This window comes from Salmo salar, chromosome ssa01 (assembly GCF_905237065.1).
Source record: "Salmo salar chromosome ssa01, Ssal_v3.1, whole genome shotgun sequence".
Taxonomy (NCBI): Eukaryota; Metazoa; Chordata; class Actinopteri; order Salmoniformes; family Salmonidae; genus Salmo; species Salmo salar.
This window is the reverse complement of record NC_059442.1, coordinates 103513411-103528795: the sequence shown is the minus strand read 5'-3', so window position 1 is coordinate 103528795 and position 15385 is coordinate 103513411. Positions and strand designations below refer to the sequence as shown.

Here is a 15385-nt window from a genome sequence, read left to right as displayed (position 1 = left end):
GGTATTTCTCTCCTGCTAGCCAGATATATCAATACAGACTGAAGGGATGAGATGGAGAGACGGGGGGACGGAAAGGAGGAGTGTGGTGCTGTTGGTGAACAACATAGCTGAGCCGTCTCTCTCTCTCTCTTTCTTTTTGTCTTTCTTTTTTTTCTCTCTCTCTCTCTCTCTCTCGCTCGCTCGCTCTCTCTGTGATAATATGAAGACAAATGAAGAATTGGGCGGAGAATAAGAGAAAGTAATATCAGTTTGGACAGGAAAGAGCACCACGATTGATACCTCACTCCCCTCAACTCCACGAAAAACAAAGCTCTGGTAAAATGTAAAAGGAAAGGAGAGAGGGTGGAGAGTGGACATCCTTTATCAAACCCTGGGCAACTCCCTGACTGCTCAGCTCACACAAACAACCTCCTTCATCAATAACGACTCTGACTGCTCAGCTCACACAAACACACTCCTACATCAATAACAATTTGATTTGCTACCTCTATAAGACATTGAATAGAATTACCTAGCAAGCTGCGCCCACTGTGCAGTCTCTTATAGGTCCTCTTGTAAGAGCCATGCAGGTTCTAGTGATGAATTATACTGCTAAACATATAAGGGCTTTGTGGTTCCATGTAGATCCCGTTTGAGAGCAATGTTTATAAAGAGAGTCATCGATTGAACCCTTATTGGTTCAATATAGTACCATCTCTTCTAGCAGTGCCATGTGTCCTATGGTGACAGGGTAAATAAAATGCCATGGAATGTGTTGGTCCTTATGTCTTAGAGCAGGGGTGGGCAGCTCCAGTCCTCCAGGGCCTGATTGGTGTCACACGTTTTCTCCATCCCCAGAAAACACAGCTGATTAATCAACTTGCATTCTAAACGGAGGATCATGATTAGGTGATTATTGGAGTCAGGTGTGTTAGCGGGAGCGAAAACTGTGACACCAATCAGGCCCTCGAGGACTGGAATTGCCCACCCCTACTTAGAGCAGGGACATCTAGCTACCTCACAGTGTTCCGTTTATCTAACTACCAGTGTTAACGTTGATACAGTATAACTGACTACGAGTATGATAATATGCGGCTGTCAACAATTACAATGTAACTACCAAGTGAATGTATTTAATCTACTGTGTCTAGACCATGTTTCCCAAACTGGGTCCTGGGGACCACAAGGGGGCATGTTTTGGTTTATGCCCTAGAACTACACAGCTGTTCTAATATTCAACTCATCATAAAGCTTTGATTATTTGAATCAGCTGTGTAGTGCTAGGGCACCAAAACGTGCCCCCCTTAGGGTCCCCAGGACCCAGTTTGGGAAACGCTGGTCTAGGCTAATCGTATTCATCATATTAAGTAACAACTGACCTGTTTCTATTGCTTTAATGGTTTTCCCTGTTTGATTTGATATGCTTCAATGTCCTGTCTGTTTGATTTGATATGCTTCAATGTCCTGTCTGTTTGATTTGATATGCTTCAATGTCCTGTCTGTTTATTTGATATGCTTCAATGTCCTGTCTGTTTGATTTGATATGCTTCAATGTCCTGTCTGTTTGATTTGATATGCTTCAATGTCCTGTCTGTTTATTTGATATGCTTCAATGTCCTGTCTGTTGATTTGATATGCTTCAAAGTCCTGTCTGTTTGATTTGATATGCTTCAATGTCCTGTCTGTTTGATTTGATATGCTTCAATGTCCTGTCTGTTGATTTGATATGCTTCAATGTCCTGTCTGTTGATTTGATATGCTTCAATGTCCTGTCTGTTTTATTTGATATGCTTCAATGTCCTGTCTGTTTTATTTGATATGCTTCTAAGTGGTTCTAATCAAAATGCAGCTTCTTCTTTACTAATAATTATTTGTTGGGAAAATCAAGAGGAAAATGTCTCTTGGGGTAAATCAGAAAGAAATTCAACAACTTTTTAATTCTGCCGTTGTTGACTTGTGCCTCCTCTCCTCCACACGGCTGGGGAGAGAGAGGGAGGGAGAGAGAGAGAGAGAGAGTGAGGGAGAGAGGTAGGTAGGTAGAGAGGGAGGGAGAGAGAGAGAGGGAGAGAGAGAGGGAGAGAGAGAGGGAGAGAGAGAGGGAGAGAATGAGGGAGAGAGTGAGGGAGGGAGAGAGGGAGTTTGGGCTAATATTTTCTCATTATGTCTGTCATCCTCCACTGGAGAGCATCTCTCCTCTGGAATATCCAATTTGACTTCCTCTCAAATGTGCCAAAATGAAGAGTTTATGAAGAAAAATAACCCCTCTGCTGGATTCACACTCTCTTCTTGACTCATGGATTTGATATGACTTGGGGCTATGATCTGTCAAACTATTGAAGTACATCCATAGACATAGATCCATGGATACAGGTTCCAAATTATGTTCATTGTGGGGATGGGGGATTAGGGGGTTTGTAGATGTTCTTACATAACTTTGTCACTGTTTGATGTTATCATTATTGGGTCATCTTTGCCATTTATTTCACATTTTTGGACTTATGTCATTATTTTTATTGACCTCTGTCACTGCGTTTTTAACTTTCATTGTATTTTATAAGACAGGCTTTCTTCCCATACACATGTACCATAATCAAGATTTATAAATCCATCATGCTTGTTTTACGTTGACATTTATTTGGCCAGTTTGCCATATTACGATTGTGTATTACACCTTGCCATTCATCTTGGGTTTGTTCATTGTTTTGTTTTGTTTTGTTTTATCTAATGTATTTGATGCACTAAGCATTTGCACCTGCTATTTCAGAGAGAGTAAAAAACACATAAAAGCTAATAAAAGGAATACAGTCAGTAGCCAGTAGGTATGACTGCATTGATTGTATTGTAAAGCCATGAGGCAGGTGTGGATACTTAGTGAATCAGCCACTAAGTACAGTCTACAGTTCCCTTTCCAGCATCTAGGCAGTTTCTTAATCACTGTCATTTACACAGCAGTGTCCCCCTGGCTCTCTGTGCTGCTTTCTGTTGGTCAATGAAGCTGGGAAACACAATGCTGCTTGTCAATGTATCTGATGGATGTCGGTCCCCTCAGTGGATCAATACTTCATGTCCTCTTCATTTCCCGTGGGCCTATGCAGTGGTTTGATGTTTTAAAGGTGAAATCTGGGATTTGTACAGCAATTTTTTTTTTTTACTTTTAAATTAATAATATATAGCCATTGATTCCTAAAGAATATAAGTTATGAATGCCTCATGAGCTTAGTAGAACTGTCTTACACTGTCAGTGTAATTGTAAACAAACACTGTATAGCTTCAAAATGTGGTTAAAACGATCATTTGATCTCCTGGATGGTCAGTTCTTGCATCCATAGCTCCGTCTATGAATTTAAGAGTGGTTATATTTATTCAGCCACATCTCTCAGCTGTTATACCAACAAAAGTGGTGGGGCTGGAGCGGCCGCTTTGTTGTTGTTTGAATTACGGACTACAGCTTTAAGGTACAGTGCTATTCTTTCCCATGGAATGCTACAGTATGCCAGCTCCCTGAGTGAGGGTTGGAGGCGCCGTGCGTGTTTGAAAGGAGAGTCATGATAGTCTGCTCTGTGTGGAATGTCTCTCACCAGGAATCCATTTTAGGAAATTCACAAGCCTTTTCTCTCTGAGATGTTCTCTGTCTTGTAAACAGCAGCAGCAGAACATTTCACAGTTTCCCCTTTGGGCTTGGCTGGACGGCAGTGTACACACTGCTTAATACTTCTCTCAGTCAGTGTTTATGATGGTTTCCCAACTCTGGACCTGAGACTCAGTTACTTTAAGGTGCATTTTGGGGGGAAATGGTCTGCGTCTCAAATGGCATCCTATTCCCTATATAGTGCACCACTTTTGACCAGACCATTTTGGAGGCAGACCCTGTCTCCCTCCCTCCAACCAACCAACCAGCTCTCATGTTCTGGGGCTCAATTACTTTAAGATGCCTTTTGGATAAAGCCCTCCTCTAGCTCCTCAGCCCCTCTCACCTTTTGATATTGTTTGTGATCTACATTTGCTATTGCAGTGCTGTTGTTCTGTAGACTAGTTCTCCTATTATCTCCAGTGCTTGTCATATTATCAACCTGTCTGCATGGAGAGATGACAGTTGCATTTGTGTACTGTAAGTGTTTGTGAATTTGAATGAGAAAAGAGTACAAAAGGATACTAACTCGCTTGCCAGACTCGGGAATATGCTTTCATTTCTCTGGCCTGCTTGGCCGGCCTGTGTCCTGCTGCATAATGTGCATGAGCTTGTTTTTACTGTGTTAAGAATGGTCTGTTCAGAATGTAAAATGTAATAATGTATTCAGTATATGTCTAGTTATTCATTCCCCATCCCTTTGAAAGGACTTGAAGTAGACAGGGTTTGAGGGTGTAAGTGGCTGGATGGCTTTTAGTTGGTTAAGGAGTTAGAATTGCTTGTTCAATTCATTACATTTTGGGGTCTACCTTTTTAAAGTGTGATGTGAAATTCCAGGCAGTGGAAGAAGCTACAGTACCACTTATAAAGGCATTTACAGTACCACTTCTTCTAAACGGACCAAACGCTTTTCATGAAATACTGACAGGAGGTTCAGGAAGTCAACTTCATTCCTTTCAATAAGGTTTCATGCTGATGCTTCTCAGAGCAAGCGTCTTCGTCAGAGCACTTGCCATCAGTTTGTTGATATTAAATGATTGTTTCTCTCTTCCTATTTCTCTATTAAGAACGTCATTGATCACACAGTGAACACCTTGTGTTGTTGATCCTCCTTCAGGAGAATCTCTGTTTGACTCCTGACTTTGACCCTCTTTGATTAAAACTGCGTTTGCATTCCAAATGGCATCCTATTCCTTTTATAGTGCACTACTGTTGGCCATAGGGCTCTGGTCAAAACTAGAGCACTACTGTTGGCCATAGGGCTCTGGTCAAAACTAGTGCACTACTGTTGGCCATAGGGCTCTGGTCAAAACTAGTGTTCTACTGTTGGCCATAGGGCTCTGGTCAAAACTAGTGCACTACTGTTGGCCATAGGGCTCTGGTCAAAACTAGTGTTCTACTTCTGGGAATACGGTGCCATCTGGGATGCAGACAGCATCTTTGCTCTGTTTTTTGAATTCTTCAGAGACTCTCGATTGCAGTCAGGCAGGCAGCTCTCTTGCTGTCAGAAAGAGCCATGTCACCCCATGACGCCACACACTTCCAACACATACACACTTCCAACACACACACACACACACACATATCCAAAACACACACACATCCAACACACACACACACACACACACACACACACACACACACACACACACATCCAACACACACACACATCCAACACACTTCCAACACACACACACACTTCCAACACACACACACTTCCAACACACTTCCAACACACACACACACTTCCAACACACACACACACTTCTAACACACACACACCTCCGACACACACACACATCCAACACACACACACACTTCCAACACACACACACACTTCCAACACACACACACACTTCTAACACACACACACTTCCAACACACACACACACATCCAACACACACACACTTCCAACACACACACACACATCCAACACACACACACTTCCAACACACACACACACACACACACACACATCCAACACAGCCTCCGTTGGCTCGGTGTGATGATGCATGTTTTGACAGCATGCCAGAAGACAGATGCTGCATCTCAAATGGCACCCTATTCACTATATAGTGCACTACTTTTGACCAGGACTCATAGTGCTCTCGTCAGAAATAGTGCACTATGTAGGAGAATAGGGTGTCATTTGGGATTTAGGGAGTGTATTATTATTTAATGACCTGGGATTTCTTTCTGAGCAACTTATTTCTACATAAGCTGCAACTGCTGTAGTAGTGGATACACCTCACATGAACAGTTACAGTAACTACCGTAGTAGTGGATACACCTCACATGAACAGTTACAGTAACTACCGTAGTAGTGGATACACCTCACATGAACAGTTACAGTAACTACCGTAGTAGTGGATACACCTCACATGAACAGTTACAGTAACTACCGTAGTAGTGGATACACCTCACATTAACAGTTACAGTACTCAGATCTCCTTACATCAGTTGCCTTGATGAAATAGGCCATTGGTCTTCCTGGAAACCACATAGAGAGGAGTTGAAGGCCGTCCACAGTGTTGAGACTATTGTTTGCTGTGATGTTGACAGGGACAATACCGTATTGAGAGAGAGAAGAAGCACTGTTGGTACCAGATGTACACTAGAATATTCAGGCTGCATAGAGTGGACATGAGATGACTTATTCTCCACTTCATCCTAAACCACTCATCACAAATTCTTTATGCATAAACACCATGGGATTCATCTACCTCTGGTCTTGTTTTCCAATACCCTGGTCCCAGATCTGTCCATCTCGTTGTATAGCCAACTGGCATGGTGCTATGTTTGGCATGACAATGACCATAACAGTTGGCAAGGCAACATAAACTGATCTGGAACCAGGCTACCTGTTGCCCTCCTTTGGCTGGGAGTCCAGTCCAGTCTGGTCATTGTCTTGTGTTTCTTTCCAGGGTACAGAGGTCAGAAAGGAGAGAGGGGTCAGCTAGGTCTGGGGATACCAGGAGCTCCAGGTCTGGCAGGTCCACCAGGTAACAGCTAGACACCACACACACACACACACACACACACACACACACACACACACACACACACACACACACACACACACACACTGCACACTGCTTTGAAGAAGTGGTGAAATTATGCTAAGCCCTATAGCCATTGAAGAGCAAGAATGAAAATGGAATGTAAACCTGCAGCAACCATTCCATCATTGTGTTTAGTATGAAGTTATTTAATATTTACACATGGAACTGATGCTTTATGAAAGGGGAAAATACCAGTATACCATCATAGTACGGCTTTAGTTGTAGAATCCTACACTTACGTTGGGTAAAACTTTATTTCTTGAACCCTCCGTTATAAACTTGTTGTCCTCAGGGCACCATCGAAAATGAGACCATGGTCTCAATGGGCTCCCCTGATTAAATCAAAGTAAAACATTCATTCAAATAAAAAGCTGACTGTTTATAACCTCTGTTATGTCATGCTTATGGCAGCGTTATGTCATGGTTATGACAGTGTTATGTCATGTTTATGGCAGTTATGTCATGGTTATGACAGTTATGTCATGGTTATGACAGTGTAATGTCATGTTTATGACAGTTATGTCATGGTTATGACAGTGTCATGTAGCCCTTATGAAGGAGGGTTCAAGTAAAGTGTAACCGCCAGCTCTAACATGGACAACAGTTCATCATGAGGTCCTTTGATGTTTTCCGATTAAAAACATGAGTAATTAGTAAGCCAACAGAACTAATGAGCAGAGCTACTCATAATGACGTGCTCTCTTACAGAGGTACCAACAGAACTAATGAGCAGAGTTACTCATAATGACTTGCTCTCTTACAGAGGTACCAAGCTGACACAAAACAATTAGTATATCATCCCTGATAGGGCGGTTATAAAAGAAACATGCACTTGAATCTCTTATTTCCATTTTATCAACTCTCTCACTATTCAGCGTGATCTCGGTGAGATTCTTCTCTGCCGGGAGCGAAGCAGCAAAATCTTTCATTCTGATCTTTTTGTGCAGAACATTAACTTTTTATTCTGATCTGTATTGAGGAGGGTTTGTGTGTAAAGTATGCATGAGCGTGGGTGTTTTCATCTCCTTTTTAAGAGTTGCAGTTAGGCACATGAAAGCAGTTTTGTTAGCTGACTAGATAATACTGTTCCCAGTAATACTGTTCCTCTGATAACATCCTGTTTTCCTTCATGGTTTATTTGATTGATTAAACAATCACCCAATGGTTGCGTCCAAATACTCTCTACTTCCTCCTGAAGTTCACTACTCCCCACAAATGTGAAAGTGTTTTTGTCTGCAGGTGAACCTGGAAGCAGTATCCAGGGGCCACCGGGCCCTTCAGGTCCCCAGGGACCTCATGGTAAATGTGATCCCAGTGACTGTCTCCATCCATCCTCTCACTCCAGACGGAACGGCTAGGGGCCCCCCTCAACTGATAGGGGACCCTTCAACGAATAAGGGCCCTCTCAATAGCTAGGACCCAGGGGCCCCTCCACCCATCCAGCCTCCATCTCTCTACAGCAGTCAACCATAGGCACAGGAGCCGGGTGTGTGGAGCCTGATCACTCAGACAGCTCATATCAGACAGACAGTATCGTCCTTGTGGTCAGTTTTACATTGAAAACACTCATCCTCTGTTATTGCTTTACATGGGAAAGACTCACAACCAGAAATAGATACAATAACAATGGTGTAGGATGAAATTGCCCATAGATGCTGATCTTGGGTCAGTTTTGCATTTTCCCCACTAATTGTTAAGATTAGCATTGGGGGAGGGGAAGCTGTTCCTAGATCTGTATCAAGTGGAAACTTCACCCTGGAGCGCTCGGCTTTCGGTTTTCTTATGACCATAGAAGCATTGAAATGCAATTATTTGTTACTTTACATTGATGGTTATTCTATTCATTTTAAATGTGTTACAGTCCATTATTATTGTCATTATAGCTATGATGATCATATGAAGTACTGTTTAATTTATTTAATGTTTTCACACAACTCCCCTGCTGTGACCTGATGCATTCCATATTAATTCACATTAAGTCTTTCGAGGCCGTAAATTCATTTGTTTCTTTAAATAATACTGTCAGGAGAAAACATTTTCTCAATGATTTGACAATGCTTGTTTATGGGGATAGCTATGCACACGTTTGGTCTCATTTGATATTTTCGTTGTGTGTGTGTGAGCTGGTAAACAGGCAGTCTGAAATGTGAGTGTTTGTGTATGACTAATCAATATTCTTAGTGTGAACTGTTTATGCATACCAAAGTGAAGGAGGTTCATATAACATGAATATATTTCTGAATATATATTTCATATATTAATATATATTTCATCAATGAAAGGTGATATTTGTGAAACGTATTAGATTGAAGCTAGCTACATGATTTGATCCAGTTACATAACATAATGAATATCTTGTAGTGTAATTCATTACTAGAGCTTTGCTCATGAATTTTATAAAGTTTTGAGAATGCTAAATATTCTGTGTTTCAAAACCTACCAGTCAGATATATTGCATGATACTGTTGTAATTGTAAAGGGATGGTCTTGTATCAAAACAGAATACTGGGTTCCTCTCTCGTCACACCCTACACTCTAGGTACTTTATGTCAGGCGTTACTCACTGAGATCTTTCCACATACTATACACCTCAACATGTAGTGTTCATAACAGACTAATTGAGTAGCCTGCTAGATTGGGTTCTGAGTTCTGATATTATTCAACAGGTAACATTGCCTGACTGTTGCCATATCTCAAGACAACCAGCACAACATGATCAAGGGTAAAACACTAGCTTAATGCCAACTGAATGTAGTTTGTGAAGGCTTGGTCAAGTTGACATTTCTTCCATGTACAGTTTATGTGTAAGTGTGTATATTATGCTAATGTCGTATCACCTCACGTTCACATGAAGTTAGCCGCGAAGACTTCAATGTAGATATCTTGCAGTCATACATATGGCTAACATGAAGTAGGACAGTTTCCCTATATCCATGGTCTTGTCTCCAAAGAGGGCAGACAAATACATGTCAAATACTACAGCGATTGATTGAAATTGCCCAGTACAATGAAACCAATAGAATATGGTAGGATTGGAGATGTTGTTACATCGCTGCTCTTTTGGCAACATGGTCTCATTAGAATATGTCAAAAAATTGTGCCATTTAACCACGTTCTGGGGACGTATTACTAATTTGTCACTAAGTTAGATGTCACTTATGATGACATATTAGCTACTTATATGTCACTAAGTTAGACATCACTTATAATGACATATTAGCTACTTATATGTCACTATAATGTCTGCTTATGGGGTCAGATTCATGATGTGAGTCAGCTTTTATTGTTTACATGGAGTGTATACAGCTGATTCCTCCATCAGAGCTGTGTGTACATCAGTCTACATGGGAGTATACAGCTGATTCGTCCATCAGAACTGTGTGTACATCAGTCTACATGGAGAGTATACAGCTGATTCCTCCATCAGAACTGTGTGTACATCAGTCTACATGGGAGTATACTGCTGATTCCTCCATCAGAACTGTGTGTACATCAGTCTACATGGGAGTATACAGCTGATTCCTCCATCAGAACTGTGTGTACATCAGTCTACATGGAGAGTATACAGCTGATTCCTCCATCAGAACTGTGTGTACATCAGTCTACATGGAGAGTATACAGCTGATTCCTCCATCAGAACTGTGTGTACATCAGTCTACATGGGAGTATACAGCTGATTCCTCCATCAGAACTGTGTGTACATCAGTCTACATGGAGAGTATACAGCTGATTCCTCCATCAGAACTGTGTGTACATCAGTCTACATGGAGAGTATACAGCTGATTCCTCCATCAGAACTGTGTGTACATCAGTCTACATGGAGAGTATACAGCTGATTCCTCCATCAGAACTGTGTGTACATCAGTCTACATGGGAGTATACAGCTGATTCCTCCATCAGAACTGTGTGTACATCAGTCTACATGGGAGTATACAGCTGATTCCTCCATCAGAACTGTGTGTGCATCAGTCTTCATGGAGAGTATACAGCTGATTCCTCCATCAGAACTGTGTGTACATCAGTCTACATGGGTGCTATTTGTGTATTTAGATTTTGAAGCCATAAGAGGTGATCTTTCTTATCTAATAACAACACTGCAATATTTTACTTCTGAGTTTTCTTTCTTTGTTTTCTTGGTGGGTCTTTACTTGAACTCTTATTTTCTGAAAGTGTTTTTATTTTTACCATATCTGTACATTACTGCTCAGATACGTATTTCTCCCTCAACTCTTCGACCATGTAGCATTGTTTGTCACTGTATACATATATATTATGTTGCTGTGTCTTAGACTGGAGGTTTTTATATTTTATTTGTTGTGTGTCTGATTGGAAAGTAATAAGCTAAGAATCAAGGACATTAATTAAATATCTATGTGTTCTTTCTTCACAGATGTTATCAGAGTGCTCTCTCTGTCACTCAGGCCTCAATTCAATCAAACATGCACTTAGGTGTTTCATTTTGCCCCAGTGACCTAAAACCATACCTTTTTGTGAAAAGTCACGGTAAAAACAGCCGGTAGACTGTCGTCATAGAGATCGATAAGATGTGTGTTTCCAGACACATTAAGTAGTTAAACAAAGGTACTATTCAATAACTCTATTATTGTCGTCTCCTAAACCCAACCCTAGGCAGTACTGGATACAATGCGTCTGGGAGACTAATACTAATGTAGGTTTGATTGGATATGGACCCTCAAAGGCAATGATTTAAGTTGGAGAAAGTACGTGGGTGGAGATGACACTTGAGATGACACATCACACACGTGATGTTTAAAATGTCTCTTTTGCCTTCTTTTATCGGTCTAAGGCACTGCATCACAGTGCTTGAGGCGTCACTACAGACCCGGGTTTGATCCCAGGCTGTGTCACAGCCGACCGTGACCGGGAGACCCGTGAGGCGACGCACAATTTGGCCCAGCGTTTTCTCTGACACATTGGTGCGGCTGGATTCCGGGTTAAGCGAGCAGTGTGTCAAGAAGCAGTGCAGCTTGGCCGGGTCGTGTTTCGGAGGACGCATGGCTCTAGACCTTCGCCTCTCCCGAGTCCATACCAGATTTGCAGTGAAGTGATGGGACAAGCCTGTAACTACCAATTGGATATGACGAAATTGGGGTTAAAAAGGGTCAAAAATTCAAAACAATGTCACACTACTGCGCTCCAATTTCTTTGAGTTGGAGATTTTCTCTTAGTATTTCAGAGCATCAAATTGATTGAGGTTCTTTGAAGATGGCTTGGTGACAGTGGAGGCTGCTGAGGGGAAAACGGCTCATAATAATGGCTGGAACGGAACATATGTAATGGCATCAAACACATGGAAACCATGGAAACCATGTGTTTAATGTATTTGATACCATTCCGCTCCAGCCATTACTATGAGACCGTCCTCCCCAATTAAGTTGCCACCAACCTCCTGTGCTTGGTTATATGTATGGCTCAGGTCATTTTATGTCAATGAGGTAACTGCATATTCAACCCTTTGACTTTTACAGAAGACATTAGCTAATTGGTTAACAACATTGAGGCATTTCTTTATTTCCATGTCACACTGTTACTGCTTGCTCGTTTTGTTGGCATCTCAACGTGAACATTTTATGTGGCTAAATGATACTACCGGAAGTAAGACACAAAGGCTGCGTTTACTCAGGAAGCCCAATTCTGATTCTTTTGCCCAATTATTGGCAAAAGATCTGATTGGTCAAAAGACCAATATTACAGCAAAAGATCAGAATTGTCTGCCTGTGTAAACACAGCCATAGGCAGAATGTCACAGAATATGGTGAGTTGCTTCTCGTGTCCTTACTTCATTTGTGAGTGGACAGGGCCCTCTAGTGTTCATTTGAAGATTGTTTGCTATATTGATTAACATTTTATTTAAAATAATGAATCATCTGATGTGTTGTATTAACTTGTGCTAATTTCCACATTCCAACACCCGTCCTTAGATGAATGATGATGGCTTGACGTGGTTAGTTTGTTAGCCTTGAAACCAAGCTGAGATGTACCCTTTCACCATTTTGGATTCAAGGCTAGTAGTATGTTTTGCTGTGTGTGTTTTCAGAGCAAACTCTCTTGAAGGGGATCGCTTAAAGATCCAATGCAGCTGTTTTTATCTAAATATCAAATCATTTTTGGGTAACAATTAAGTACCTTACTGGGATTGTTTTCAATTAAAATGGTCAAAAAGAAACAAAATAGCTTTTTAGCAAAGAGACATTTCTCAAGGAATAATTTTGCTAGGACTGTCTGGGAGTGGTGATGTCATCGTGCAGGCCAAAACTCCATCCCATCTTTTCAAACAGCTCTTACACTAAAAGTACAATTTCACAGTATTATTCCAACCTCACAGTTTGAATATATATATATATATATATATATATTCAAACTGTGAGGTTGGAATAATACACAGGTAAATCAGGTTTTTGACTGCAGTGGGCCTTTAAGTCATGGTCATGAATGTTTTTCCTCTTGTTATGTTGAGTTGCAGAAGCATGTTGTAGTAGATGTTGTCATTTTAAAAAGAAATCAGCTTCAATGTTTACCCATTGAAGTAAATAGGTCAAGACAGTCATGAATGTTGTTTTTCCTCTTGTAACATCCAAGATGACTGCCTTCGTATTAAAGCTGAAGTATCAGTACATTGTTGTACACTTTAAAAGCAGCTTCCATTCTCAATACAAGTCCATTTATACTCTGAAAGGTTACCATGAGTTCTAGGTTCACCTGATTGTTTGCTTCACTATGGGTTCACCTCTAGGTTCACCTGATTGTCTGCTTCACTATGGGTTCACCTCTAGGTTCACCTGATTGTCTGCTTCACTATCGGTTCACCTCTAGGTTCACCTGATTGTCTGCTTCACTAGGGGTTCACCTGATTGTCTGCTTCACTATGGGTTCACCTCTAGGTTCACCTGATTGTCTGCTTCACTATGGGTTCACCTCTAGGTTCACCTGATTGTCTGCTCCACTATGGGTTCACCTCTAGGTTCACCTGATTGTCTGCTCCACTATGGGTTCACCTCTAGGTTCACCTGATTGTCTGCTTCACTAGGGGTTCACCTCTAGGTTCACCTGATTGTCTGCTTCACTATGGGTTCACCTCTAGGTTCACCTGATTGTCTGCTTCACTAGGGGTTCACCTCTAGGTTCACCTGATTGTCTGCTTCACTAGGGGTTCACCTCTAGGTTCACCTGATTGTCTGCTTCACTATGGGTTCACCTCTAGGTTCACCTGATTGTCTGCTTCACTATGGGTTCACCTCTAGGTTCACCTGATTGTCTGCTTCACTATGGGTTCACCTCTAGGTTCACCTGATTGTCTGCTTCACTATGGGTTCACCTCTAGGTTCACCTGATTGTCTGCTTCACTAGGGGTTCACCTCTAGGTTCACCTGATTGTCTGCTTCACTAGGGGTTCACCTAATTTATTCTGTTTTCTCTGCTATTTGTCCATGGCATTCCCTGAATGATAATGAACAATCTGTCCATACCATAGTAGTAAAGCAAGGGGCCCTAGTTACCATGGCTGCTGCTGTGTAGCAGGGCTTATGAAAGGGATAGAAACAGAACAGCTCTACTAGCACTACCTACAGTACCTAGGTTGGGGTCAATCCCATGACAATGCTCTCATTTCAGGAAGTAAACTGAAATGGATTTCAATGACAAGAAATGTTATTTGTTTACTTCCTGAACTGGGTGAATTTAAATGGGATTAGCCCCAACCCTGCTACCTAACCTTGTTGCCTTCGGGAAAACACCTCTACGGTGTCCATATTAGGACAGTCTCAGTCTCATCAGGAGGTGTGTCTGTCCTAATATGGACACCATACAAACACTTCAAAAGCTTCATACAGAGAAGTTTGTTCAACTCAACAACCGATTCATTTTCACTGTTCTATTATCTCCATGGTCTTCTGAACTTGTCAGTCAACACTTTGTGGAGAATAAGACCTCTCCATGTATTTAGTATTTTCTTTTAACAGCGTGTTTTATCTCATTATCTTGGTAATTTATGTACTTTGTTATTTGTGTTTGAGTGTGATAATTGTTATTTTAATTTGATGGTCTACCTCATCTGAGGCTATACGGCTATACCGTACACATACTAGTTTAGTCAACGTGATGTTACACTAGCCGTACCACTATCCTACTACACTGCTACTTTAAAGCTAACGGTTTAAATTTACCTCAAGACTGAAATGCAAAACGTAATGGATAGAAAATGGTGTTCACTATAGGCCTATTGAATTGGTGCCAAGCTAGTCATCTTTTGTTGATCATTTTTGAAAGCCTATACTTAGAAGTTGTGAACCACTGTTTGACCATATAGTAGAGGTTGTACAGCAATTTTAATATGTGTGAAGTGTAATATTTTTCCAACAATTCTTTTGACTTTACAGCATTCTGCGAAAAGCCTGTTGATTTTACACTCTGATTACCGATACCTGCCTTAAATCTGTACGACAATAATTTCTTACATTTCATGAGTTTTATTTGCTTATAATGACCTACTCAGATTACACATTGGTGTGTCACTATCAAAATGTGAATAAAATATGATATCTTGCTGATGTGAAGTTTCTGCATTCTTGGTGCTCCTTATGCATTATCGATAAAGAGACGGAGAAAAGTATAATTGGTGATTTGGAGGATATTATCATCACATATTTCTAGAAAGGTAGAATTTACTGAATATTTCTATTCATGATCAATTCCTTA

At 41.1% G+C, this 15385-nt stretch overlaps 1 protein-coding gene across 8 annotated transcripts in view; it reads left to right on the top strand.

Moving 5' to 3' along the window:
• The window catches only part of LOC106595326 (collagen alpha-1(XIX) chain), a 252114-nt gene extending 236877 nt beyond the window's left edge, over positions 1-15237 (top strand). For 6 of the 8 annotated variants that reach the window (XM_045687095.1, XM_045687093.1, XM_045687088.1 and 3 more), the window contains 2 exons: positions 6533-6610; positions 7910-15237. In XM_045687095.1, coding sequence (XP_045543051.1) covers positions 6533-6610; positions 7910-8028 — 197 coding nt within the window. In that variant the 3' untranslated portion in view covers positions 8029-15237. Of the gene's footprint in view, positions 1-205; positions 2662-6532; positions 6611-7909 lie in introns of those variants that run through there. The other 2 variants (XR_006756828.1, XM_045687098.1) reach the window with 2 other exon arrangements.
• Positions 15238-15385: the final 148 nt, after the last annotated feature.